Source organism: Corvus hawaiiensis, chromosome 26 (assembly GCF_020740725.1).
Source record: "Corvus hawaiiensis isolate bCorHaw1 chromosome 26, bCorHaw1.pri.cur, whole genome shotgun sequence".
NCBI classification, from domain to species: domain Eukaryota; kingdom Metazoa; phylum Chordata; class Aves; order Passeriformes; family Corvidae; genus Corvus; species Corvus hawaiiensis.
This window is the reverse complement of record NC_063238.1, coordinates 39,897,259-39,924,647: the sequence shown is the minus strand read 5'-3', so window position 1 is coordinate 39,924,647 and position 27,389 is coordinate 39,897,259. Positions and strand designations below refer to the sequence as shown.

Genomic DNA, 27,389 nt, shown 5'->3' with positions numbered 1-27,389 from the left:
AGCAGACAACATCATTCAGTAACAGCTGAAATTACTCACAGCAGTGTATAGCTCTTGTCTGTTGGAAATAACTTTATTTATTTATTTATTTATTTATTACTTTTATCTTAAATGGTGCATGTAGGAAATACATGGAAAGGCTTCATGCTGCTTAGCAGCAACCAGCTGGAAATTGCTTTGATCACATAAATTAAAGTATACATAAGCAAGAACAGATATTTGCTAATTTCTTTTCCTCCATCCTCCCTCTTATGGAATGGCCTTTTTGTAAGTATTTATAAATAATAAGCAGCAGGTTTTTTCTACAGACAAGACATGGATTAGCATTAAACCTTCTGAAACTGGTCCAATTTGTAATTTTGCTTGAGATTCTCTTTCTGATCTTGCAGAAACTCTATTTCACACCAGAACCTCACCTTTTGTATGGATATTATTGAATGTTTCTTTCATCTTGTACCTTTAATATAAGGATCTTTCCATAGCTCAAGAAGCACCTGGACAATGCTCTTGGGCACATGGTGTGATTCTTAGGGCTGCCCCGTGCAGGGTCAAGAGTTGGATTTCGGTGATCCTTGTGAATCCTTTCTGTTGTGGGATGTTCTGTGATTCTATGATTCTCTGTTTTCTGTGTGTTTCTGTACAGCACTTGGCACTTTAATCTGTCCTTAAAAACTGAACCAGGTGTGGATATCAATGATTTAGTTTGATCTGAGCTGATGCGGCCATGTGATACACATCTACATAGAGGAATAACCTTGGACTGGAAAGTCATTGCAGCAGGAATGGCACTTTCCTGTGGCTTTTCTGGCACATTATGGTTTTAAGATTTTTTTTGTGCTCTCCATCCTGGAAGTTTTTTATTCTTTCAAGGAGACCAGGTCTCCTGGGTATGATGTGATTTGGGATGCCTGGGTGGGCATCAGATGCCTGTGGATGCTGATCCCAGTGTGGAAGCTGTAGAACAAAGCCAGTGGCATTACCTCTGCAGTTTGTTTGCCTTTTTCTCTGCAGATCATTATTTCAGTTCCACCTTTGCCTGCCTGTTTTTTAAGAACCCTTCTTGTTGCTTGCATCGCAATTTAGCAATCACGGTTGGTGATTTGACTCATTGCATTCCCCACAAGTAGCCTGATTTCCTTCTTGAAATCTTGATGTAGTTTGTGTACAGCACTTGTTATCAGAGGAACTAACAGTGGGGTTATCTCATCTACCTCCAGTTGTTGATGAAGCAGTCATCCAGCCTCGCTTTACAGTCCACAATAAGAATTAAATACTTGGAGGGTAAAATTCCTCTGATCTGTTTGATATCACTGCTTCAGCAAGAGATGACTCATATGCTGGGAATGCCAATTCCTCTCCAATGAATATAAAGGCAGCCCACATCATTAACTGGGGTGTAACTACTGCTCAGTTTAATCCAAAGTATGACCCCTGGCTGCACATCAGTACTCTGGTGGGCTTGATGCTGAGTAGATTCTAGACAGGATATTCCACCCTTAATGGGTTCTTGGTCTTCAGTAGGAAATGTACATATATAGCCAGAAGGAAGCACTGACCACAGGAGTCAGCACTGAGAATGAAGCAACTTACATTCTGTCATTTTTTTGAGGAAGAATTTGGATAACAGTGAAATCATGTTGCACCCGGAAAAAATAAATGTAGTTTTTTGGCTGAAGTCTTATCCTTTTGGTGCTGAAAGCTAATGCTGTGGGAGAGTGAGAAATGGGAACCGAACTTCCAATCTATAATAATAAGTTTAGGATAAGCTAAAAAAGATACTGGTAGTTAGGAGAGATCATGCACAACTCAGAGAGGAAGGGTGATGTGGTTAAAGCCAGGGAGAAAGATGTTGCATCCATCAAGGTGCAAGCTGATGAGAATGTGATCCCTGTGGATAGATGGAAAGGTTGTGTTGGTGAGATGTTTTGCTGGAAAAAGATCTGTAAGACAGCAGAGAAAGGAGTGAGTGAAAGATAACACTCAAACCACTGGACTGAATGCCTAGAAAACAAACTTCATCCACATTGCTTGAGCTACTGCACACAGGATAATGATCATTTTCAAGGAAAATATTAATTTACAGTGCAACTTGAAAGAAACAAAAGCAAAACCCGCCAAAATTGTAAATCTTTTCTAAGCAAGGAAATTATACTGGGACAACAATGATTCTTCCCTAACAATGCTGCTATGATTACTTTTTTCTTAATTTTTCTCCTTATAGTTTCGCTCGTCCAGGGAAAGGTTCATGGCTTGGTAAAGGCAACCTGGAGGCGGGACCAGACCAGTCCAGTATGTCATTAGAAAATCTAGTGTTTGGAGCTGGCTACTGCAAACCCACTTCTTCAGAGGTAAGGAGGATGAGAAATGATGTCTTCAATTCGATCACACAAAGTGTCCACATTATCTGTGGAGAACATGTCATGGTTTTATATTTCCTGTAGAGGGATTTTGTTGGAAGAAAAACCCTTCAAACATTTCTGCATGAACCACCTGACACTTGGGCACACAATTCCTGGGTGTTCAGCCCCCACCTGCATGGACCATTTCATGGTTCAAGATGTATGGATATATCCCCCCACTGACAGTGACACTTTTAAGAGGGGATTCACCTGAGTAGGTGTCTGCTGTAAGGTGAAGTTAATTATTCAGGAAAAGGTCCTGGCTTTCGGGTCTGATGTATGACAGTCAGAGGACATGAGTCATTATTAAGGATGTTGTGAAAGAAGGTTTTGTGTCCAGAGTATTGTGCATGTAGGTGGAAGGGTGTTACAACGCCTTACTCATGGCAGGTCCCACAGTTAGTGTGTGCCGTTGATCTTGCTGCTTACCGCAGGTAAAAAGGAGAGCTCTTGGTGCAATTTTTGGTAGAAAGTTGTTTGTTTTAAAAATAATGATTAATTGGTTTTTTGTGGTTTGTTCTTTTTTTAAATTACTTTTTAATTTCTTTAAGTGCTAGATTTGGAATGTTTGGGGTTTTTTTTCTTTTTCGTCAAAAATGTTTCCTCAGATCTAGAAACTCACCCCGGAATATTGCAACCATTAACCTGTTAAGAAACTGTGATTCAAGGCTTGATTCATTCAAGCAGCATGATTAACATGCTGCCCTGAGCTTCCCTCAACATTTCCTGTCAAAGCTTTTCTGTATAAACATTAAAAATATGCAAGCCTAGAGCTCCTGGTGCAGAGGAACTACCAGGGAATTAACGAGGGCTGAGAGAAAGTTTGGCCTGAGGCTGCTATCCAGTGTATGCTTTTGGCAAACAAACTGACCTCAACCTCTGCCTCTCTGGTAGACAGTCACACCATAGACATTTAAATAGCTGTTTGTATTTTAGACTAATCTCTGTACATCTCTGTACAGCACATGATAGAGGCTTCTTTGAAGAGTGGTGCCTATTTTCATTATCCTCTGGACAAGTCTCTGTTGTAAGAAAGAGAGATGGAAAGGCAAGCTCTCCACTCCCATTTTTGCTTTTAGTCTCCATGGAAAAATCTTAGTCTGTTGTAATTAGAAAAAACCTTGTTTCCTTCCCATATTTTTCCCTTAGATGGAAACCCTTTCTTCTACCTATCTCTGTAATTTTTTTTTTTTTTTTTTAATTTTAATGATGGTATAATTTTGATGAGTTTACCTTGACTGGAAGCCAGGTGCTCACCAAGCCATTCTATCATTCCCCTCCTCAACAGGACAAGGTGCGATAGAGAAAAATTGTGGGTAAAGACAGAGTAAGTTTAATGTGCAGAAACAAAGAAAAACAAATGATTTATTCTCTCCTTCCCATCAGCAGGTGATGTCCAGTCACTTCCTGGGAAGTGGGGCTTTGGTATGTATAGTGGTTTCTCTGGAAGACAAAAGTTGTAATAGTGAATTCTCCCTCTTCTCCTCCTTTTTCTTAGCTTTTATTGCTCAGCAGATATCCTATGGTATGGAATATCCCTTTGGTCAGTTTGGTTCAGCTGGCCTGGTTGTGACCCCTGCCAGGATCTTGCCCCACCCTACTAATGGGGGAATATTGGAGAGACAGCACTGGTACTGTGCCAGCTCTGCTCAACAGGAGCCAAAACACTGAGGTGTTACCAACACCTTTGTAGCCACCAACACCGAGCACAGAACTGTGAGGGCAGCCATGGGGAAAGTTAACTCCATCCCAGTCAGAACCAATACAATTATTATTATTATCCAAGCAGGTGACCTATGAAATACCAAAAAAACCTGCTCTACCAAGAACTGGCTTTAGCACACTGCTGCCCTGCAGTCATCAGAATGCCACACACCAAACCATCATAAATATAATGCTGCACAGTCCACATGGCCAGATGTGCATTCGTTCAGCTTCAGAAACCTCCATAAGTCATGACATCTGTTCTTGAGCTGAGTGTTTTAATTTAATAGACTCTGATGGTGTTTTTGCTATGCATGCTGTATGATAATGAGAAAAGGCTATTTCTCTTGGCTTAACATAAAAAAATAAAAATTCAGAGCTAGAAAATAAACAGTTGTGGGTGTAGACCTAACTCCAAGCAAAGGCCATGTGACTGACTGCTGGTTTATATGGGAGTTTATATCAAACCATAAAGGATTGAAGGAAGAGGAGTAGTATTAGTTCTTACTGTGCTGCAGTACTTGGCACTGAGTCAAGTTTTTCCCTTTAAAACTTGTAGATACTATTCCAGGTTGTTCGAATGTGTTTGTTAAACTTCCATTGGTTTGGAGAATTTTGCATCATTGCCAGTGGGCATGAGAATGGATCCTACCCTTTTCAATAAATAAAAAAAAAACCCCCAGAACCTGCAGACCTCTCTGATTACATATATTTATTTTTGTTTGGACCTTGCCTACTGCATGTCTGAATTAGTAACTGTTGAATACCAGAACTCAAAATATACCACACATATTTCTGTTTGTAAACTGTTCTGATTTGATGAAACTGGCTAAAGCTAGGGTGGAACATTAATAGATCTGGTCTTCCAAGGCTGACAAAGCTTCACTGGGAGGCAGGACATGGGAAAATCAATTTTATAGGGACATTGGTTAGTTCCTTTTTATGTCATAAACTGCCATGAAACACTTAGTGTAGGTCTATCCTGTTTTTAATTTTGTTTAGTTCTGTTTTCATCTGCTTCTACATTTCATGTGCATTTCTGTGTTTTCCTTGATCTAAGAAGTCTCCAGGCTTAGCTCTTAAAATGCACCTCCTGGGCAAGTGCCTTCTGTTTAGTATCTTTTCTAGGGAACCAAATTTGATTATTCAGTTTACTGTAAGACTGCAAACAGTCAAGACTTTTCTTGTTTTAGCTTTAGCTATTGTGAGTAAACCAAAAAGAACTTTTTTTTTCCCCTGACAGCTGCAGATAGATTATTTTTCCAGAATACTTCCCAAACTATTACAAATGAGCAGAAGTTTGTAAAGGTAGGAACTCTAAATGATTCCTATTGCATCCTTTTCCTCAGGTCTAGGCATAAAACCCAAGGAAAGTACTAGTTTGTGGTGTCTGAAGCACTTAATAACTCCACAATTTATTCAGTTTTATAGGTTTGGTATAAATCCTACAAAGTCAAGAAGCAGATTGTCTCACAAAAGTAAATTTTGTCCTCACTAGTGTCATCATATGCAACAGATGGATTAGTGGCACAGTGTTTTGGGTTTATGTGCCAAGGTTTTTGGTACCAGAGGGTGATGGAACCAGGGGAGGCTTCTGTGAGAGGAAGGAAGAACCTTCCCCTATACAGACAGGGAAAATTCCAGCTGGCTCCAAGGTGGACCCACTGCTGGCCAAAGCTGAGCCCATCAGCGATGATTGCAGAACTTCTGTGATATTTAAAAAAAATAAAAACAACTGTCCAGCAGCTGTGAGTGAGAAAATGGGAAACAAACAACTATTCAGGCACCAAAGTCAGTGAAACAGGAAGAAAAGAGGTGCTCCAGGTGCCAGAGCAGATTTCCCTTCAGCCTGTGATAAAGACCCTGGTGACAAAGCCCTGGAGAGCCACATGCCAGAGCAGGTGGCTGTGCCTGGGAGGAAATGGCTTTAGATTTGTTCTTATATCTCATTCTACTCTATTTAATTGGTAATAAATTATACTAATTTCCCCGAGTAGAATCTGTTTTGTCCATGACAGTTGGTAAGTGATCTCCCTGTCCTTGCCTTGCCTCTTGAGCTTCTTGTTGTATTTTTCTGTGTTATTGAAGAAGGGGAGTGGCTTGGTGGGCACCTGATGGCCAACAAAGGTCAGTCCTTTTCTGAACCGTACATGGTTCAGAAAAGATTTGAACACAGTAGAGTAGTGGCTGGATTTACAGTAGTCTTAAACCCCAAGAAAAGCCAGAATTGTGCTGAAATATGATGATAAAACTACCAAGTTACGTTTTCCAGACATCTCTTGAATACAAAGTAGAAGACTCCTACCTTGATATATCATATATAGATAATGCTTCCCATTTCCCCTCTTTTTTCCTGATAGAACTTGGATGCATCAGAGAGTTAATGCTCTTTTTAGGCCCACAAGTTGACTGTGGAAGTGCTCATCCAGTTTATGTCACTGGTTTGCTTTTTCCTTACTGAAAAACAATTGACTGCCTTAATTTCTAAAGATAGTCTGCATCAATCAGCTCTTCTTTCCACTTCCTGACCTAATCTTCTGTGTTTGGGTTGCTGAGGTGCCAGTGCTTAATGACACATCCTGAAGGCTTCTCGTTCTGCACTTCTGACTTCTCACTGTGGAGACTAATTAAATGCCAGCAGCTTTGGATTGTACATGTGCATTTTCCCTAAATCTCCCCAAGTGGCTTCTGGACATCACTGACACTTTCCTCATCTCCTGGCTTAGCAGAGTAGTTATAATAATTAATCCTATTTAAACCTTGTTTGTTTGGGGTTTTTTAAAGTTTTCCTGTCTCTTCCCATTCCTCTACCTAGCAGAGATCTTCCCTTTCTTCTTTCCTCCTTCTTCACTCTCTAATATTTTCTCTCTATCTATACTGCACTTTTCCTTTCAAGCACAATTAAGACAACAAAGATATTTATTATTGAAAGAAGATATTTTTTGTGTAAAAATAAAAGATAAATATGAAGGAACAAAAGGCCAGATAAATATGAAGGAACAAAATTTTGTGGTCAACAAACTAGAAGAGAATAATCTACAGAATAATAAAATCTACTAAATAATAAGAAGTGCTAGGACTTCCTCAAGTTCTCTTTAGCCCATAACCTATAGGGAATATATATCACAGTAGATGTGTTCAAAATAGGATCATATCTACTGCAGTCTTGGGAGATCCCAGTGGGATGAAACAGCCTCATGAGCTGTGTGTGACTGGTTTCCCTTCAGGGACCCTGAATTCCCCTTTGTGTCTGCTAAATTGCTTTTCTATGTGAAGAAATTCAAGGGTTTGTTTGGGATGTACAAGGCCTGTATCTCAACTCCACACTGACTCTTTCAGGTGATCTCAACAGCCCTAAGAGCTGGATACTGGAAAGCTTCAGCAGCTTTATTTATATAAAATAAAATAAAATAAAATAAAATAAAATAAAATAATATATTCCTTGCAGATCTGAAAATTGAATGGTCACTTACACTTCAGGATTTCTGTGCCTTATCCAGTAGCATAAACCTCCTCTGTATCCACTGTTGTCAGGCTGGCTTAATGTCTTTGTAATATTGTGCATCACATGCCTGCTGTGTTATAATCAAGTTGAATCAATGACATACTGAGGATTATTAATAAACTGTACTCACAGTAATCTTATTTTCATTTGGCTAGCAGTTGCACTACAGATAAATTGACTTCTAAGTAATCAGATTGATTAATCATATGATTTCTCATTAATAAGGCACTGGTGTTTGATGAGAAGTGTTCTTCTTTTATCTAGCATTGATGTAGCAATCTCAAAAGACATGAGGTTTATGCCTGGCATAACACAAGAACCAGGAGTGTTATTCAAATAAAATTTTGTTGATGCTAAGAGTTCTTTTCCACAGACAGTTTGCTAATATTTTCATCTTTTCAGCAACATATGCAAAAGCCAGGCTGTTCTAGCCTGGCACCCAAACATTATTCAAACCCACATTTTTATGTCTCATAGCAGTCATCTGTGGTTTAGTCTTCTTTTCTTCTCTATAGTTATGGTTCTTTGGCCAAATAGTTAACCTTTTCAGCTCTTGAAGTAGGAGGACCCTGGATCATCTCAGTTCATTGGAGCATGGGGCTAATAACCCCAAGGTTGTGGGTTTGATCCCTGTACAGGCCATTCACTTAAAAGTTCAACTTGATGATCCTTGTGGGTCCCTTCCATCTCAGAATATCCTTTGATTCTGTGGTGATTGTGCATCAGAGAAGAGCCCACGTAGGCTCCATTGTGGGAATTGTAATGTGTAATATGATTCTGTGGTTCTAAGACAGGTGATACATATTATTTATGTTTTTTAAACCCATTTTTAAAAAATCCCAGTATTTAAATAGCTTTTACTTATAATTGTTCAATGTAGCTAATCCAGACTGCAGAAGTGTCGTTTACATCAGAATTTCATCTGGAATTGTTAATTTTACATGGAAATGCCTTTAGTTTTCATCTCGGACTTCTCTGCTCCGGTGTGAGTGTGTAATGGCAAAGACTTCTTCTGTGTGTAAGCATGTGTTGTAATGGGTGGTTTTAAAAGATTCCTTGGGTGTCTTGCTGGTGCAAATGATGATTAGCCGTGACTGGGACTCCAGCAGATGTCCAACACATAATTATTCTGAAATAGGAAGAGAGCTGATATACTGCTCTTTATAAGGTACAGTGACAAGTATCTTTAATCAGTATGTTCAGGGTACCATTTGTTATAATTACTGATGAAGTCTTTAATCTTTGGTTGCCTGAAGATAAATGGCTGATCTCTAGAAAGAACAAAATGATTTCCTAGCTGTAGCAGAAAACATGTAACTAATACTGTGACAGTAACTGGTTTCCTTAATCACTGGAATATTTCTTTTCTGTGGTTCTAACTTTTTGATGTGACATATGCAGAGTATAGCAAAGCAATGATCTGAATTTTTATAGAGTTCAAAGCTGAGATTAATTTGGGTTTAGGCCCTGAAATATGGTGGTGAAAAAGCCTTGCAATGTTTTTGCTATGGATCTTCAATGCAAATGTTATGAAAATAACTGGAGATTCTTGTGAGACTCCAGACAGGAGGGTGATGGAGACTTGTTATGGAGAAAATCCTTGGGAATTGCTCATATTGGACTGATAATTTATTCCTTTTGTTAAGCAATAGAATTTGAATAGGAAGTTACTCTTTTCATACATTTTTTTTTGCTGTCTTTCTGCATTGTTTATGTATTGGAAAGAATCAGATTGCTGCATTCTTTTTCCTAATCTCTCCTAGACTTATATAACTGAAAGAATTTTTATTATGGCTAATTTAGAGAGTTGTGAGTAGTGTGGTAAAAGGCAGACTAAGCATGGAGGATTTATTTCTCTTTCACAACTACTATTACAGTTATATACTGAAGAATTTATTTGGCTTCCCTCACCGTAATTTCTCACTTTGTCTGAATCCATTTATGTGGTTTGTACAGTCATTCACTTGGCTGACATTCTTTCAATTCAAGGTTTTCCTTTCTGGAGATTTCAGCATTGATTTTTCAATAATTTTAGAGGAAGGGGCTTGGATGATACCTTTTTCTTTTTTTCTCTGTTCCCTGTAGTTAAGTGCAGGAGCAGCAGGAACAGACTTTTTACTCCTCACTTCAGGAATTGGACTTGGCTGCTCTTTACCTTTTGAAAGAACACTTTATGATTCGCTTTTTCTTTCTTAGTTTTTTTTCCACTGATACTTTGCTTAAAAACCATGTTCATATCCCTTAGGAACACTAATGCTTAGCTCCTAAGGAACAATAATTCCCACTGACTGATGATGAGAGTTCCTGAAGGGAGACCAAATCAACTCTCACAGCTTCTGAGCTGACGGCCTTTCCAGCACGAGTGGAGATGCCAACAACAGCAGAGTTGAGATCCATCATCTGAAAGCCAACCCTTTGCTACTGGCAAGTGTCCCAGACAGCAGCTCAGAGACTGGGGAATGAGAAATAAAGATTCCCTCTTTTTCCAACTACTTTGTTTCCACTTGTTTTGTGGAAACAAATCTCCAAGTGACAGAAGAAGCCTACACATCTGTTCACAGCTATCCTGTCAGTCGTAATGACCCAAGAAACAGCTTCACAGCTGATAAGAATTAAAAGTCTTGGTGCAGTGCTAGGGAGGAACACTTAGAAGTGCAGCCCCAGCAATATCAGTTTGTGCAAAACCAACTGACCCCACTCAAATGGTCTCGTATTTTCTCCAAGGATCAGACAAGATTCAGCAGTCTGACAATCAGAAAAGAGTAGACTAAGAGAAAGAGATGGGTCAGTGTGTTATAATTTGCAAAAGCATTGCCAGACAGAGGTCAATAGCATTAGACAAAAGTTTTGCCAACAAAGCACTTTTTTGTAGCTTTATGGCAAAATGAGAATACTTTTAGAAGCTCTTCAGGACAAGAATAACTTCTTCTGAAGATGACATGACTTAATCACATATCCAGAATCTATATTCAAGTGTTGTGATGAGTGCCAGAAAAAAAAGATATTTGGATCAAAATTGGGTAATGCTTCAAGGAAGCTCTTTGCATAACCAGGAAAAGTGTGTGAATATTCATGCAGTTACACATATGTGCAATTACACATACTTGGGTGAGAATATAGATCTAAAGACTGATTTAGGGTAAGCCAGACACAGTCAGAGGCAAATGAGCTTACACTACTTCTTTGACTGGCATAAACCTTGAGAAATCAAGCTTCTAGTCAGCCTAGTTTTACAATAGTATTTTACTCTACTGTTCCCAGCTTCACAGTATGGTATTCAAATAGGGTCTGATGTATTGTTAATATCTGTGCACTCAGTCACTGCATGATCCCAGGTTAGCTGGGTGTGTCATGAAATGTGAAGGAGCTGCAGTATTGTTGGTCTTTTGCGTCTGGTTGCTAGCAAATCAGATAAGGCCAAGTCAGATAAGCCTCTTCCCATCACTTTTCTTCTTTATCTTCTTCAGAGACTCATAGAATGGTTTGGATTGGAAGAACCTTTAAACATCTAGTCCAAACCCCCTGCAATGAGCAGGGACACCATCAACAACATCAGGTTACTCAGAGCCCTGTCAAACCTGGCCTTGAGTGTTTCCAGGAATGGTTCATTTACCAGGTCTCAGGGCAATCTGGCCCAGCATCTCAGCACCCTCATCACAAAAAATGTCACCCTTATATCTAGTCTGAATCTACCCTCTTTTAGTTTTAAACCGTTACCTCTTGTCCTATCTCAACAGGCCCTGCTGAAAAGTCTGTCCCCATATTTCTTTTCTTATAAGTTGTCCTTAACTATTGAAAGGCTGCTATAAAGTCTCCCAAAATATTCCCAAACTCTTTCCAAGGGCTGGATAAAACCATAAAGTTTGTTGAAGGCACCATATATCTACTCTTTGATGACCCAAGGCAAAACTGCCATCTCTCAGGTTTTCGTTAGGCCTAGATGCAATCTGCAATGTCTCTGCTGGAATTAGGTCTTCCTGGCATTGGCAGACAGAGTTGGCTGATGAGAAGCAGGGGTGAAAGGCTGAACAGGACAGCGGGGCACCCCCAAGGCAATGTTAAATAATGTTCATGTAGGCGGTAAAGCTCTGGATCTGCTCTAGATATTGTGTTTCTTTTGTAAACAAATACAGTTCAACTCTCCAGAGCTGTCAATCAGTCTCTTTCTCTGCTACTGAACTCATTAGAAGTATTTTATTTAAAACCATAAAATTATGGCCTGCAGAATAAATGGTAAGCTACCCAGAGCTCATGAAATTTTATTGTCTTTGAGTGTAAATTACTTGAGGGCTGGTATATGTGCTATGCATAATACAGGAGGTATCTATGGGGCTGTGAAAATGAACCTGTGAAGATGTAATAGTTATGCAAATTTATACAGTTCCAGCTATTCAGAAGTTCCCTATTTTGTTGCACTAAATTATAACATATCAATGTAATTGCTTAAAGTAACATACCCAGGAAATATTCTTATTAGCCATTATTTCAGTCTCAGTGTTAGAACAGAAACTGTGGATTTCTGCAGTGATAAAAAGGACTGTATATTATTTTATCATTGGCTTTTCCATTTGATGTATGTTTGCATGCATGTGAAAGACCTATAAATGATTCATTGCCTGAGAGTGTCATAAGTGAAGACTTCAGGAATGTGGCATAATCACAGGATTAGACATTGCGCTGTTTCCTGGCAGCAAAAGGCATAGAAGCCACATCCCCCACATCAAACAAACCAATCCAGCATTACAGCACCTGGGCCAAAGAGGAGCAATTTTTGTGCAGACCAATTTTTTGCAAGAAGGAGGGTACCTTTAAGCCCAGCTGTAAATTATTTTTCTGGGAGTGATTCTGGGGTTGAAATAAAATAATACTGATTAAAAACAGGTTTTGAAACATTTCTAAAAGAAAAATCTAATGGATCTCATTGGGTCACTTCGATTACCTGAGTGGTGGGACTTTCTGAGCCGCAGAATTATCTTCAGCAAAATAAGTAGGGAAGTAATGGAAATTGATTTGACTTGGTTTTACAACAGACCTTGGAATATATTATTGAGACAGATTTTCTGTTGATTATTTTTCACAAAACAATAACGGACAAAATTCAGGTAACCTGAAAAATAGCACATTTGGACCCAATAAAAGGATTCGTTTTCTCCCCATTTCTGTAGACCACGAGAGAGCTGGGATAACACGTTGCTGGAAGGCGCTTCTGTGAACTTTGTAGGATTTGACACAATCGTGCAAAATGACAGCACTGACAATTCCTGCAGTCCTTGTTCTGAAAGGATGGGAACTGTGAGGGCTGTGATATAAACCAATATTTGGGTAATTTGAAGAAGACTTTGCTTGAAGGCATTCAGTTTCTGAAGCTGTCAGGGCTTAGGCTTTTATTTTGCTCTCTTTGTTTACCTGTCTCCTCCATGAGTATCAAATACTTGACTGTGATTGCCTGCAAAACACAAGACTTGTTGGATTTCTCTTCTGATCTGGTTTGACAAAGACTATACAAGTCAAAATCTTTTACTCACCTCTCTGGGGAAAAATGAGAAGTCAATCACGAACCAAGTAGAAAGTCTGGGATACACAGGAGCATTTACAAATAATAATAAAAAATAACAGTCCTGTCAATAGGGACATGATTTCTTTTCACTTGCATATGAATCATAGGAACCTACTTGGTAACACTTGTGGCTGTGTAACAGACTGAAGGAAACAATAAAATCAGAACTCTGCCTTGGTAACGAAATGTCAAACTGCTTAAAAAATGAGCTCATAAAGGTTAAAGTAATTTGTCACTGTCAAAAGACAGTTAAATATTTCCTCTTTAGCCATTGTTTGACATTGTTGCTAATGTTTAAATTTGCCAAGATGAGGAAAAGATCAGAAATAGTGTTGAGATTGTTTTATATTTTATCTCCATTTTTTTGTGAAGACAAAGGTAATTAATCAACATGCAGCAACTTCTCTGATTATAGACATTTCAACAGTGAATTCTGGGCAAAGCTCTCAATAAATTGATTTCAGTGGGCATGGTTGGCACCGTTATCTCTTCCCTCCTGTGAGATGCTCTGTGATCAAGAATCAAAATAATCCACTAGGAACATATTTTTAGATCTTACCTATAATTTCAGAAGCCAAGCCAGGGATAGCAAAATGACAAGATTCAGTGATCTTGGCCACCTGCTGTAGTAGCCTGGAAAGCAAACAGTGCAATTCATAAACATCCTGCTAATAGGCAGGAGTATCAAAAATCCCAAGGAGCTCATGTCTATACCCTTGTTATTAAAATAATTCACAGTTCTTGGTTTCTTGATGGCACCATGCCATGCTGCAAGACAATAGATGTATGTTCCCCACAAATAATACCAGTGAGTGTTGATAAAAGCAAAGGCTCAGCCTGTCAGATTGATGTGGAATGTAGTCAAATAGACTTTTTTTAATGTACATGGCCTCTTTGAATTTTAGGTTTTCCCAGAAAAGGAAACATATCCTATTTTTTTATTGTATTTCTATGATGCATGAATAGTGGTCCCCAGATTTTGCTTGTGGCAGCATCTAACTCATAAAGGTCTTTTCTACAAAATGTGAACAGAAAATGAGGAATTCGACCTCATTTAAGTGAGACTTACTTTTTATCATCTCTTTAGTATCCCTTCTGCACTTTTCTTGCGTCTGGTTCTTTTTTTATTCCTTTCTTTGGACAGGAGGATCTCTGTCTTTGCCTTTGATTCTTTCTTTCTGCACAAATGGTGCTTCAGTGTTTGAAGTAAACAATTCTTCCTCCATACATGGACATATTTGTAGCTGAGAAAATTTTATCTTAAATTTTATTTTAAGAGAGTAGCAGGATGTCAAGTGGTTTGATTTTTGGCTTAAAATGGCAGCTTTGTGTGCTGTTGTCTCAAGGTCTTCACACAACTCAAGCACAGTTTGTTGGGAAATTTCAAGTAGCCCCAGATAAGTTTTCATTTTCATGACCTGCTGCATAAACAGAGCGAGATTGGCCGCCATAGGGACATTTCATTAATGAGACTGTTCACTAAATCCTGTGCTTAGGGGCAGGATATGAGTCAGGATAACCCTAACCTGTCTGATTCCAGTGATAATATTGTACCTTAGAAAAAGAACCCATCAAATATTTGATCACTTTGATATTCAATTTTGAGGCAGTTCCTGTCAACATTTTGGAAAGGTAAAAAAGAACCCAAATTTCAGAAAGCCCATGTGGAATATCAGTGGAACAATTACAGTGAGACTTGGCTTATTTCTAGAATCTTACCGATGTGTAGAGAATGCAGTGTCAGCCTGGTTCTCCTCCTGTATATTGTAGCCCACTGAAATGCCATTTTCCTAGCAAGAGAGAAACCCAAAACACTGTGGTCAGAGACAGGAAGGAGTGGTGTGGCTGCTGAGTTCAGTCCACCACCTCTGTGAGAAACTGAAATAGGCATATACTATAATAGGTTGGAATATGTTTTCCATATGAACATCCTCTCTGCATCCTACTCCTTACTGTTCCCCACATTAAGTAATTGCTATGGCATCCTGTGCTATGTAACATGACTCAGCACATGGCAATTTGTCTAACTTTGCAGTGTACAGGTGAGTTTAAGGTATGATTTAATTTGTATCTGTAGCTCATTAAGAGGTTGTAAAAGGTTTGTTGTGGTGCTTAAGTGACAAGTCTTGAAATATGAAGTCACAATGACTAGATAGCTTGTAATTGCTAAGAAAAAGGTCTTGGAAAAAAAAAGGAGAAAAGCCAAAAGAAGGGTGTTTCATTTCACTTTGAAGAAGGAAATACTTCTTAAGCTGACTTAACATGTTCCGTTTTTCCCCATTTGGGCACTGAACTGCAAAATCAATTATTCCTGTAGCTCTTTTCATACGTGAACAGAGATCCAAGCCTGAAGTCACTTTCTTTCTGGCAGTGACTGTCAGTACATAATAGACCCTGGCATTTCTAAATAGGAAACTGCAGTCGTTGTTGCTTTTATTAAATGAAGAGCATGTCAGAGTGACCATTTGCTTCGGGTCTGTGCTTCAGAGGGCAACACAGAGCCGAGTAGTTTGGTACATGGCAGTGTGATAGAAGTTCACTGTGTTTAATAGCATATTCTGCCAAACACCATGAGAGAAATGGAACCTGCAAGAGAACTGAGTTTAATTTGTTTGTTAGGGCCAAACCAGCCCACATGCATTGGCAAAGTACCTTCAGCTGGCTCATGTGTCAGCTGTGGCCATTCTCTCTTGTAAGGACAAGATGAGGCCTTCACATCCCTGCACACCACTTCTATCTCAGGTTCCTTCAGCTCCTATTTTTTCCCTAAGAGGATTTCCAAGTTCACATTAGACCCAAAAATACATGCTCTGGGACTGATTGTCAGCTTCTTGGAGTCAGCAATTACTGCTGATTGAAGAATCCAGATCATCATATCTGAAACATTTCTCCTCTCTGAAGGAAGAAAATACCTATTTGAATTCAGGATGCTCCACATTTATTTTTCTCTGTTCAAAACTGTGTGAAATATTATTTTATATATATATTTTTTAATAAGCACTGGGGTGGAACTTCTCTGCCCATCTCTGAATTTTCTACATCTGAGCTTCTAGTTTAATTTTCCTTCATACAAAATCTGTGGAAAGCAAGAAGAATTTCTTGGGAATAGTGCATTATAAGAATGCAGAAGAGGGACTTTCTGCAAGGGCATGAAGTGATAGGACAAGGGGGAATGGTTTTAAGTGAAGGAGGGTAGATTTATATTGAATATTAGGAAGACGTTGGTTCCTGTGAGAGTCATGAGGCACTGGAACAGGCTGCCTAGAGAAGCTGTGGATGTCTCAATCCTGGAAGTGTTCAAGAGGAGGTTGGTTGAGGCCCTGGGCAGCCTAGTCCAGTGGAAGGTGTGGCAGGGGTTTGGAACGGAATGACCTTTAAGGTCGCTTTAAACTCAAACGATTCTGTAATTCTATAACATCAAGATCTGAAGTAGAGGGGATGAACTGTGCTCCAAAAATTCCTGTTTCTCTCTGTGTGCTATGAAGGGAGACCAGGGTGATGAGCTGAGATGGACATGTTTATGATCTAAATATAAGAGATTTGCTAGACACTAATCTCACCATTCTTTTGTAAGCAAACTAGGACATTTATTAGAGTTTGATCATTAATCCCTATGTAATTCACTGCACATTTTTGTAAACAAAGCCAATAATGTTCTATAAAATCCCGGGAATTTTCTTTTTTTAATTATTTAGCTATTTATTCATATACCTAATATCAGACAGTATACAGCATTGATATAAAGAGAAATACTCTGCCACCTTCTAACCTGTAGGATTACATAGCATAAAACCATCTCCACCCCAGCCAGAGCCACAGCTGAACACATCCTTCTGTGTTGCTAGGCATAAAAGTTGTATCAAAACATTTTTGACATTTTCTGATGTCCTGAATGCCAATTGTAGTGGCACAGTTGTGTTAATATCATTGAACAAGGTCTACCTTTTTTTATATGTGTGTGTACATACAGGTGGGAGAGACAAAAAGATGTTAACAAGTGTTCTTCTAAAAACTGACTGGTTTTATGCTGCTGCCTGCAGTGATGAGTAATAACAAGGCAGCTCTTCAGCTCAGGGGTCCTTGTTTGATCACAGAAACAGGAGTGGATTTGCTTTCCTTATCTGTGAGTAGGCAGCATGGACTCCCTGTAATCAGAAAGGACAATGTATTAAGGAACTTTTTGATGTCTCCACTGTGTTATTTTTGTTTAGGAGATCAGAATTTGCACCATAAGTGTGTATGTATTAATAAATGTTTAATTTAAAATTACATATAAAGACCAGCTTTAGATAGATAGGAAGATATTTATATAAATCTATGTATCTAATCTGCCCCCCTTTTTTTGCATAAAAAATTATTCTCAAGTATTTTGGGTTTTTTTTCCCCATAAAATTGTAATTATTCAATGTTGCTGTACCATCTCTTAGCCAAAGGATATCTCAGTGTCCTTTGTGAATGTTCCCTACACAGACTCTTAGTAATAACAATTTGAAGATATGGTCTAACATGTCATTTTCAGACATAGATGTACCAGAGGGAAAGAAAAGCACGCCCAAAGGATTGTAGTGAATAGGGTGACATCAGGCTGGCAATGCAAATAGCGGGATTCTGCAGGGCTCCATCCTTGTCCCAATTCTCTTCAGCATCTTTATTAACAGCTGGAATGCAAAGCTCAAAGGAATACTAAGTAAATTTGTTGATGACACTAAATTGAGAGGAGCTGTTGACTCCCTTGAGGGCAGGGAGGCCCTGCAGAGAGACCTCAAGAAATCAGAGATGGGCAATAACCAACTGTATGGAGATTAACAAGGGCAAATGCCAGATTTTCCACCTGGGATGGGGCAGCTCTGGATGTAGGGACAGACTGGGGAATGAGAGGCTGGAAAGCAGCTCTGGGAAGGGACGTGGGGGTCCTGGTCAATGGCAAGTTGAATAGGAGTCAGCAGTGCCCTGGCAGCCAGGAGGGCCAACCCTGTCCTGGGGGCATCAGGCACAGCATCACCAGCTGGGCAAGGGAGGGTGTCCTGCCCTGCTCTGCACTGGAGTGGCCTCACCTCAGGTTCTGGGGGAAGTGTTGGGTGCCACAAGGTGAGAAAGATATAAGGCTATTGCAGAGTGTCCAAAGAAGGGTTATGAAAATTGTGAAGGTCTATGAAGGTAGTGAAGGGTCTAGGGGGGAAGATACATGAGAAGCAGTTGAGGACTAGGAATTGTATTCAATAATCCTGATGGGTCTCTTCTAAATCAAAAGATTCTATGATTCTATGACACATGATTCATACAACTTTTCTTGTGCCAGATGATTCAGTGCTCATCTTGGAAGAAGGATGCCTCGTGTCAGACACTGCTCTGACTTTCATGAGACATTTTCCCCAGTGCTTAATTTACTGCTAAAGCAATGTTTTTACAGCTTTAATTTTCTGTATAGTGATGTATAACCCTAGAGATCAGGGGGAGAAAAAGGATTTTTTTGCCTTCTTATTTATCATAATCAGAATTTTTCAAAAACTTCAATAGAATACCCTATTTGTGCTTTTATATGAAGAACCATTGTGATTGCAGACACTTGTGATTATACATAGGATGTAACATAACCTCCAGTCACTAGGTTCAGTTTTTAAAGTGATGAGGGAAATAGGCTTCAAACAATTGCATAGAAATTAAAAAAATGTGTAATGTACCCTAAAGGAAAAATCTGGAAAAAACCCCACAAGAAACCAAATCATCTGTGCATGAAAGAAAGTATTTTGGGGTTTCTTTTCAACCTTTAAATTCTACAATATATTGCTATATGAACTTTATCTTGATGAAAAAGAAAATAAGAAAAAAGCCAGAAATTTTTTTTTAAATGAAAAATCTTTTTTTCTTCTAGGCAGGTCAGTATGAGACATTTGGAACATGGTCAGTGTTTTTTCTCCTAGAATAACTTTAAGGGAAATCAGTGTAATCTGTGAAACATTTTTGCTTTACTAGAATTGTATTTTTAGATGGTAATTTTCCTGAAAAATACTCTCCTGGCCACTTCTTCCTTGGCCAATTGTAAGTAATAAACCTACAGCCTGCATTTAGAACAGTAACTTATAGTATTGAAACAATAATCATTAGAGCTGACCAGGAGAATTCTCTTCTACCTGTTCAAAGAATGCTCTTTTTCAGGCCTGATGGTACCTATTTTTTAAGGGTATCAAGTAAAAAACTTCCAAACTGCTAATTTTCTACAAAGTGTAAATTATCACTGAACCTGTCACTAAATCTGACTGCAATGTCAAATATTTTTCCTACTGCTCTTTTATCCCAGGAGTTTTGACAAAATAGCTCTAACTTTTAGAGGTAATATAAATGTCAAATTGTATTTATGAAATACCAACCTACATTTTCTTACATAACAGATTTAGTGAGAGGCATAACATAAATAGTTCTATATATTGTCAATGCCTTTCTAATTATTGTCCTTTATTGAAGCTTTGGATTAGTGTTATTAGTGTCACTGAAATAGAATTTAAATATATTATAATGATTTTACTTTTATTTTAGAGCTTTGGATAATGAACCATCATAGCAAATACAGACTAGTAAATCAATACAGGCTCTCCTTTTCTATGCAATTTAATAAGTTGATAGAATATATACATTCAAGTGCATCCTAGTTATATACATCTATTTATCTTAAATGTTTGGTCCTTGGTTTTACTTTTTAAAATGGAAAATATTAATTTTCCTAGTTGTCCATAACTGTTCCTCCCATAAGCATGCTGTCTTCCTGTTAGTGAATGTTAGAGGAAAGAGGTTTACAGGAGCTGGTTTATGTGGGTGTCACCTACCCTCAAGAACGTTCTGTGTTCACATATCTGCTGTTGACAGATGAAGAACAGAGATGAACAGATTTTCTGCCAGATAGGACCAAGATTTGTGTATCACGTCTGTTATATGTAGTCTGTAGTTGCTTAATAAAAATAAAAATAATAAAAATATTCCAAATTCCAAAACTGGGCTGGGAAGAAACAGTGTCACCACAGAATGGCATCCACAGTTTGGCAACTGTGGGCTTCCATGTCTTTAAACTACAGGGGTTTTTTTAGATTTTCTGATAATTTTTCACTGCCTGGCACAGGGATTTAGAAAATGTTTGTATTGATGAATGAATTAATGAGGGGGAGTTGTTTGGGTTTGGCATTTTTTCATAGCTGAATGGAGATGTAAATAGACATATACATATACACACATATAGAATCGTTAGGGGTGGAAAAAACCTTTAAGATTATCAAGTCCAGCTGTCAGCTCAGCACCACCATCACTTTCATCATTAACTCATGTCCTCAAGTGCAACATCTACAGGAATTTTGAACACTTGCCCAGGGACAGTGATTCCACCACTTTCCTGGGCAACCTGTTCCCATGCTTGACAACCCTTTCCATGAAGAAATCTTTATTAATATCCAGTCTAAACCTCTACAATGATTACATGTGTATAAATTTGTTATATATATATACACCATATATATTTATAAAAAAATATTCTTAGTCAACCCAAATGCAGAATTTTTGCTTTGTTTTGTTTTGGTTTTTTGTTGATTGGTTGTTGTTTTCCTCATGAAATATCATCATTAAAAGTTTTTCATTTTAAATAATCTAGATTATTTTTTTCTCTTTAATATAATTTCTGTCATAAGAATGGCTCAAAAGATATTCTTTTCCTCTTCAGTTTTCTCTGAGTGTTCATTTTAACATATTTACATGATAACCTCTTTAAGACAAAAATAATTTCTGACATGCAACCAGTTTCAGAAAATGGAGTAAAAACTTGTCCTGCTCCCATCACTGCTCAAGCACTTTCACTAATGAAGTGGAAACACTAAAGTTTTAGCTCACGACATAACTGTAATTTAATTTCCAACCACCAAATAACAGGAAATCTCCTATCTTAGAAAACAGCATCCAAAGTAGAGAGTAAAGCCTTGGTCCTTGATTTTGAAGCCAGAATAAAATTTTCATCTTAGGTAATCAAAATGGGCTTGCAGGCAAATGGGCAGATGCTGTGGACTCAGAAACTGCATTTATCTTGGGATGCTGAGATTTATCCCTCAGTTTCAAGCAGTTCTCTAGATCTTTCCCAGAAGCAGGTAAAGTAGGGTAGCTCTCTCTGCTACTGGGAAATATTTGGAGACTGCAAAACTTGTCTGTTTACACAGAAATGGCTTTTTTGTATATTGAAATTCCTGACAAGCAATTCGAATCTGAATTGTGAAATGTGTTAAGAGTTAGATTAAACATGATTTCATTTACCAACTGTTAGTGCTACTGTTGAACATAGTTAACATAGTTCATGAAATTGCTTTAATACAAAACAAATACAAGCTACTTAACTGTACATTACAAAGCATAAAATTCAGTTGGTACCTTTTGATATTAGACAGATGTAGTACACTGGAAGTGAATATCCACAAATTGTTCTCTGCGTTTGAATAATGAATTGACGTGAACCTTATTTGATGAAGATGTTTGCTTTTTGCAAGTAATTTTCCTTTCTCTTGTTATAAAGGAAAAGTACATTTATAAAGCAGTACAGTCTAATTATAGGAGGAATCTGTTGACTGATAAGAGCATTGCACAAGTAACCCATTAATTTAAAAGGCTGATTTACTTAAATGTATTCAGCAGGGATATTTCCAGGAGTGTTTAGTTTGTTTAGGGTTGTTGATATTGAAGGCTATTTTACTTGTCTGGGTAAATCTAGCAGAAGACCAGCTTAGAGGATAGATGGAAAAGGGTCAGTGATGGTCTAGTGTTGGGGTCCAGCTTTGCACATCATGATCAAAGTGAACTGAAGCTTTTACATTTCCAAAACACTAGGAAGTAGTTTTTATCTTTCAATTGTCTAGGTTTTTCTTTATGTGATCATCTAGTGTGAGGTCTCCCTACCCATTGCTGGGGATTTGGAAATAGATTACCTTTAAGGTCTCTTCCAATCCAATCCATTCTATGACTGTGATCGATGGTGATCACAGTAAACAGGGAAATGGAGAAATTAGGCCTATATGCCCAGGATTCTTTGTGAGAAAAAACCTTCAGAGCTCTTTAGCTGGAGAGAGTTTATGACCTTTGGAAGAAGTTATAGGAAACTCAGGAGGACTACAAGGGTGTTGTGAGGTTATTCAGGGAGAAAATTAGAACAGCAAAAGCTCAGGTAGAACCTAACTTGACTACTGCTTAAAAAATGCAAAATATTTGTATGAATACATTCATAACAAAAGGAGGGCTAAGGCAAATTTCCATCCTGTATTGGATGAGTCTCTGGAATGCCTTTTTTTCCAATGTATTGACTTTTTGACCTATTTCCCTTTAATGATGTTGGCACAATGGAAGAAATTCTTTTGTGTCAGTACTACTAGCTTCTGTGCTGTCATCCATCTTTACTATCAGAGTACTTTTAGGTCTTAAGCCTTGAAGTGAGATTTGTCAGGCATTCATGTCCTACCAAAATTTTCAGAAATAGAAAAGGGCAAAAGCTAGAGATGCAGTCTACCATTACAGACAAAAGGGGTCTTGGAAAAAGAAATCTGCAGATGCGTTTTACAACCAGCATAGAAGAATCTGTCTACCTACTAACTAATGAAATTAAAATAACAGTAGGCCAAATGAATTAGCTCAACAGGTCACGAGAATCTTTACAAAGGAAACCAACATGTACTTTTACAATGGATATTACAAGCCCAGAGCAGCCATCAGGCTTTGTGAAAGGTGGGATTGTCAACTTCAGTATCATTTTTTGGTTTAATGAGAGTTTTGTCTTAACCAGAAGCAAACCAATATCTATCATCCTGAGTTGAGAAACCTGGAAAGCTGAGCACTTTATAGTTGCTTAATGGGTCAGAGCCACTGTTTCTCCTGAGTGTTGTTTTTACAGCAGTGTTTTCCCTTAGAGCAGCACGTGACATTTGTTACCAAACTTGATTTGTTGGTATTGTAGTCTGAGTCCCCGTTTCAGGCTATTGACAAGGAAATAGGGGAACACCTGAATAATTGCACAGAAGAGGAAATTAAAATAGCAAATGTGAAAGGTCTGCAATTTTTAGACCATCCCAAAGGACAACATTTCTTGACATTTCTCAGCTTACTGAGCAGTGATGGATAAGCTGATTTAGCTGCAGCAGTTTATAATGGCATCATCTGACAGATGCCTGCCCTGCTGGGGTCCCTGCAGATGAAGATGCACAGACCTTAGTTCACATTAGTTTAAACTGTCCCTGAGGTGGGTTTAATAATCTCTGTAATGTCCTGCTCTGTATCCAGAGATATGTACATGTGTATGTGTGTGACAACTTTCAGAAGAGGCAGTCCTGTGAGAGCAGTAATGTCTTTAAGTCACTGAAGAACCAGAAATTTGGAGCATGTCGCCTTTTTTCTGTCACACTCACTTTCCACCTCGACAAAAAGATTTTTCAAATTGGGATGGATGTTCCCACTAAACAACAGGGTTTAAAAGCCAGTCGCCATTTAATAGAATTTCATCAAAATGCTTAGTGATATGCCCTCTTACTCCTGCACAGCACAACCTGGTCTGTGCAGCGTGGTTCCTCTCATGCAATGGCATTCTCAAAGCACAGCACCTTTCTTTGGCACAGACACTCTTCCCAGAGAGCTGGAACAGGAAGAGGAAAGAGAGCTTGGAGCAATGTTTTCAGCTCTCTATTCACACAGGTACACCATCCATATCTTACAGTAATTTGAAGAAAGTTTACATTGCAATGGAGAGAAATGCTAGAGAAAATTTTTCTTGCCTGTTGTGGTTGTACTCAGTGCTCCTAATTCTGTGTCTACAGTGTAGAACATGTACAATTGTCCAGTGTAAATCAGCTGAGGACAAATTTTAAAAAGCACCATAAGATAGGAAACAAACGCTAAAGAATTTAACACTGGACTAATTGAGTAATATTTTGAATGCCTTTAATTCACACAAGTTTTGAACCCACTTGCAGGTGCATTTTCCTGTTACTTTTTAAGTTTATGCTATAATCTATGCCAAGGAATGGCTGAAAATAGACCTATTAAAGTGTAGTCATGCACAACACCATGTTATAGCATTCATATAAACTATGAAATTAACTCACTTTCTTCCTTCTGCTCATCAGTGTAGCATTTAAATGCCAGAATAATTTTTACCTAAAAAAAGTAATCAGCATTGGATAATAAAGGAGGGCATATTTTCATGACATTGTACATCAATCCACCTCCAATTTTCTATTGTTTTGAGCAGCATTTCTTTATGCTCCCTTTTTTGTTTTGGCCATGGTGAGAGTAAAAAATATTCATGCTGAGGCTGGAGATTTTGAAACCTTTGAAGAACAGCCAACTCTGTCAATTATCATCAGCTGTTTTTCTGCAGGTCTGGAGAGCATTTCCTTTTGTGCCTACCACAGAATTCTAGTTAACTTCTTGAAGATTTGCATGAGAAGCTGAGGGAAACATCCTGGCTCAGGCCAAGAGTTGTGAAATACAGGTTTTAGGGAAGTCAAAGGGAGAAAAACACAGGAGATGCACTGGTGTGTGGTTGGTTCTTCTCTGTTGCTCCTGGAGATGCATAGCTTTTGGGACCGTCCAGAAAGGCAGTCAGCACCTGGCTGGCCTGTAGGAATTGTATTCTTATCCCAGGAGTGATAAGCAGTGTACTAAGTTGCAAATTGTCCATGTTTCACAAACCCAGGGATTAATAAGTAGTTCCATTTTAAACCTAAGCAGTGTAGCTTTCAAGTATCAGTAATTTATACAAGCATCTTTTGACAAAAGTGGGAATTTCTGATTTATGGTACCCTAGTGAAAACTCAGCTTGCATTCTAAGTGTAAAAGTGTTGTTTGAGAAATATTTGTAGTAAACGTGCTGTGATCTGTCCTGTTACATTCTCCCACAAGAGATATACTAGCACAGACATTGATCCTGGAGTACAGAGTGGCTCATATTTGTTGATGGGATAGCAATGCCATCTACATTTGTTCACTAATATGGATAGCAAAGCATACCATGGTACTATCAAGCTATCACCTTTGCAGGAGGTGATAAGGAGGGAAAAGGAAAGTGAATGTAGCCATCTTTATAGGTCTTTCCACCCCTCCCCTCCAGCTGAGAGGGTGTATTTTGCACAGCACTCTCTGTGTTGTGGGGAGAGACATTGGCTCCATGGTGGGACATGTGGGATGGACAGAGATAGATTACTCTGTTGGATTGTTTGGTCTGAGGGTCTTTGCATGTGACAGCCTTGCTGAGACCTAATGGTTTTGTTATGGTTTGGGCAAAATGAACATGTAGAATGAGATACTGTTGGATTACACATCTAGCTAGTTGGGTGGCTGGGAGATTGGGATGGTTAAAATCTCTTTGGTGCCATCTGCTTGATTAGAATTGAAGAATCACAGAATGGCTTGGGTTGGAAGGGACCTGAAATACCATCTAGTTCAAATCCCTTGCCATGGGCAGAGACACCTTCCACTAGACCAGGTTAGTCCAGGCCCCATCCAACCTGGCACTGAACACTCCCAGGGATGGGGCAGCCACAGCTTCTCTGGAAAACCTGTGCCAGGACCTCACCACCCTCACAGTAAAAAATTTTGTTCCTAATATTGTGTGTAAACCTACATTGTTTTAGTTTAAAGCCATTACCCCTTGTCCTATCACAATATACTCTTGTAAAAAGACATGAATCCACATCTGGGTGGAGACTGTCCACAACTGGGTTTTTGTGAAAACCTGTTGCACAAATGGAGACCATGAATTTTAATTTCTGTACTTTATTTTCTTGACACTTTTGCTACACAGGGCAGCTTTTATGTCCCATCTGAAAACTGCATGCAACATGCATACAAGTGGCATAAGGATCTCTGTCTTCTGCTCTTGAATGCTCAAAGGGGTCTTCACACATACTACACCCTCATAATGAATGAGATTCCTGATTTACCACAGCTGAAGCTGGGTAAGTGAAAAGACATTTAAAATCATTGAATATTTTAGAGTGCTGCATTTTTAAACACACACTTTAGTACCAAAATTCTTGGTCTGTTCAGAGACTTCAAGGGATTTTCAGCTGTGTTGTCTGATTAGTGTTTATTTTTGCATGCTGTTAAAGATGACTGACTCCTCAGCTTATGTGAATCCTTTTATAGGATGTGGCCTGATGTGTAGATGGATAAAATATTTTGATACATTTCTCAGAATACTTCCCTTTCAGTGATTTTTGGCCTCAGCTGCATTTTGAAAATTGTAACTTCCAGTTCTGAATGGCCATGAACTCTTGGAAAGACTCTTAATATATTTTTTTCTCTTGAGCAAACGTTTTTTTATAATTGAAAAGAAAAATCTGAACGGTGATGCAAATGGGTTTCTTTGTAACTTGCAATATATTTCTCCCCTGCCAATTACAACTTGCTCTTCAAAATTATTCTGATTTCCTTTCTAATTCAATTTTTTAATAGATTTTCTGGTTTTTTGGCAGAAGGTTTTTTTGGCTGGTCAGGCCTGTCGGGTTTAATGTGCAAGTGCAGGCTGGCTGGATTTGCAGGATGGAGCTCTGTAATTTGTGTTTAGTAATCTATGTAATGAGAGCATGAGGACCTATGAAAATGAGACTCATTCCTGACTAAATCCTGCTTTCTCACCTGTTTCTTCGAATTAAAGGAATGTGGCTCATAATTTCACATTTCACATTGTGTCTTTGTATTTCTGTGGTGTGCAGGTTTTGAAGTTATCAGTTTTGTTATGTTGCAGAGATAATTACATTAGGAGTGTTGATTGCATTGGCCAGCAGGTTTTAAAAGGGAGTAAAATTTTCCAGTATAGTTCTTGTATATAAGAACTATCAAACACAATGCATTGTGCTTCACTCATGGACTTGATAGATCCTGTTTGCCACTTCATGTCTTGTTCCCCAACATCTATTTCCCTTCAAGACAGTCTAAAAGTCATAGGTAAGTGATACCCTGTGTTATTCAATCCAACTACAAGAGAAAAAAACCAAAAACCAACATTTTAATTTGCAGTTTACGAGCTCTGAGACAGACTAGAACATGCAACAAAACTGCTTTATGGATCTTGGTTAACAGGTATAGATAATAGATGATTTATGGCTCGCCCAGACAGGGTTATAGGTTGTGAGATAGCGGAGTTATGCATGGAGTCACCACAACTGCAGGACCACCCCAGAGCACATACTGATGTTCTAAACACCATTTGTCTGGT

The 27,389-nt window shown here is 38.5% G+C and overlaps 1 protein-coding gene across 9 annotated transcripts in view; it reads left to right on the top strand.

The window, feature by feature from the left end:
- FAM135B (family with sequence similarity 135 member B) overlaps positions 1-27,389 on the top strand; it is a 272,998-nt gene that overhangs the window by 218,157 nt on the left and 27,452 nt on the right. For all 9 annotated transcript variants that reach the window (XM_048286585.1, XM_048286583.1, XM_048286591.1 and 6 more), the window contains 2 exons: positions 2,222-2,348; positions 25,974-26,127. In XM_048286585.1, coding sequence (XP_048142542.1) covers positions 2,222-2,348; positions 25,974-26,127 — 281 coding nt within the window. The remainder of the gene's footprint in view (positions 1-2,221; positions 2,349-25,973; positions 26,128-27,389) is intronic.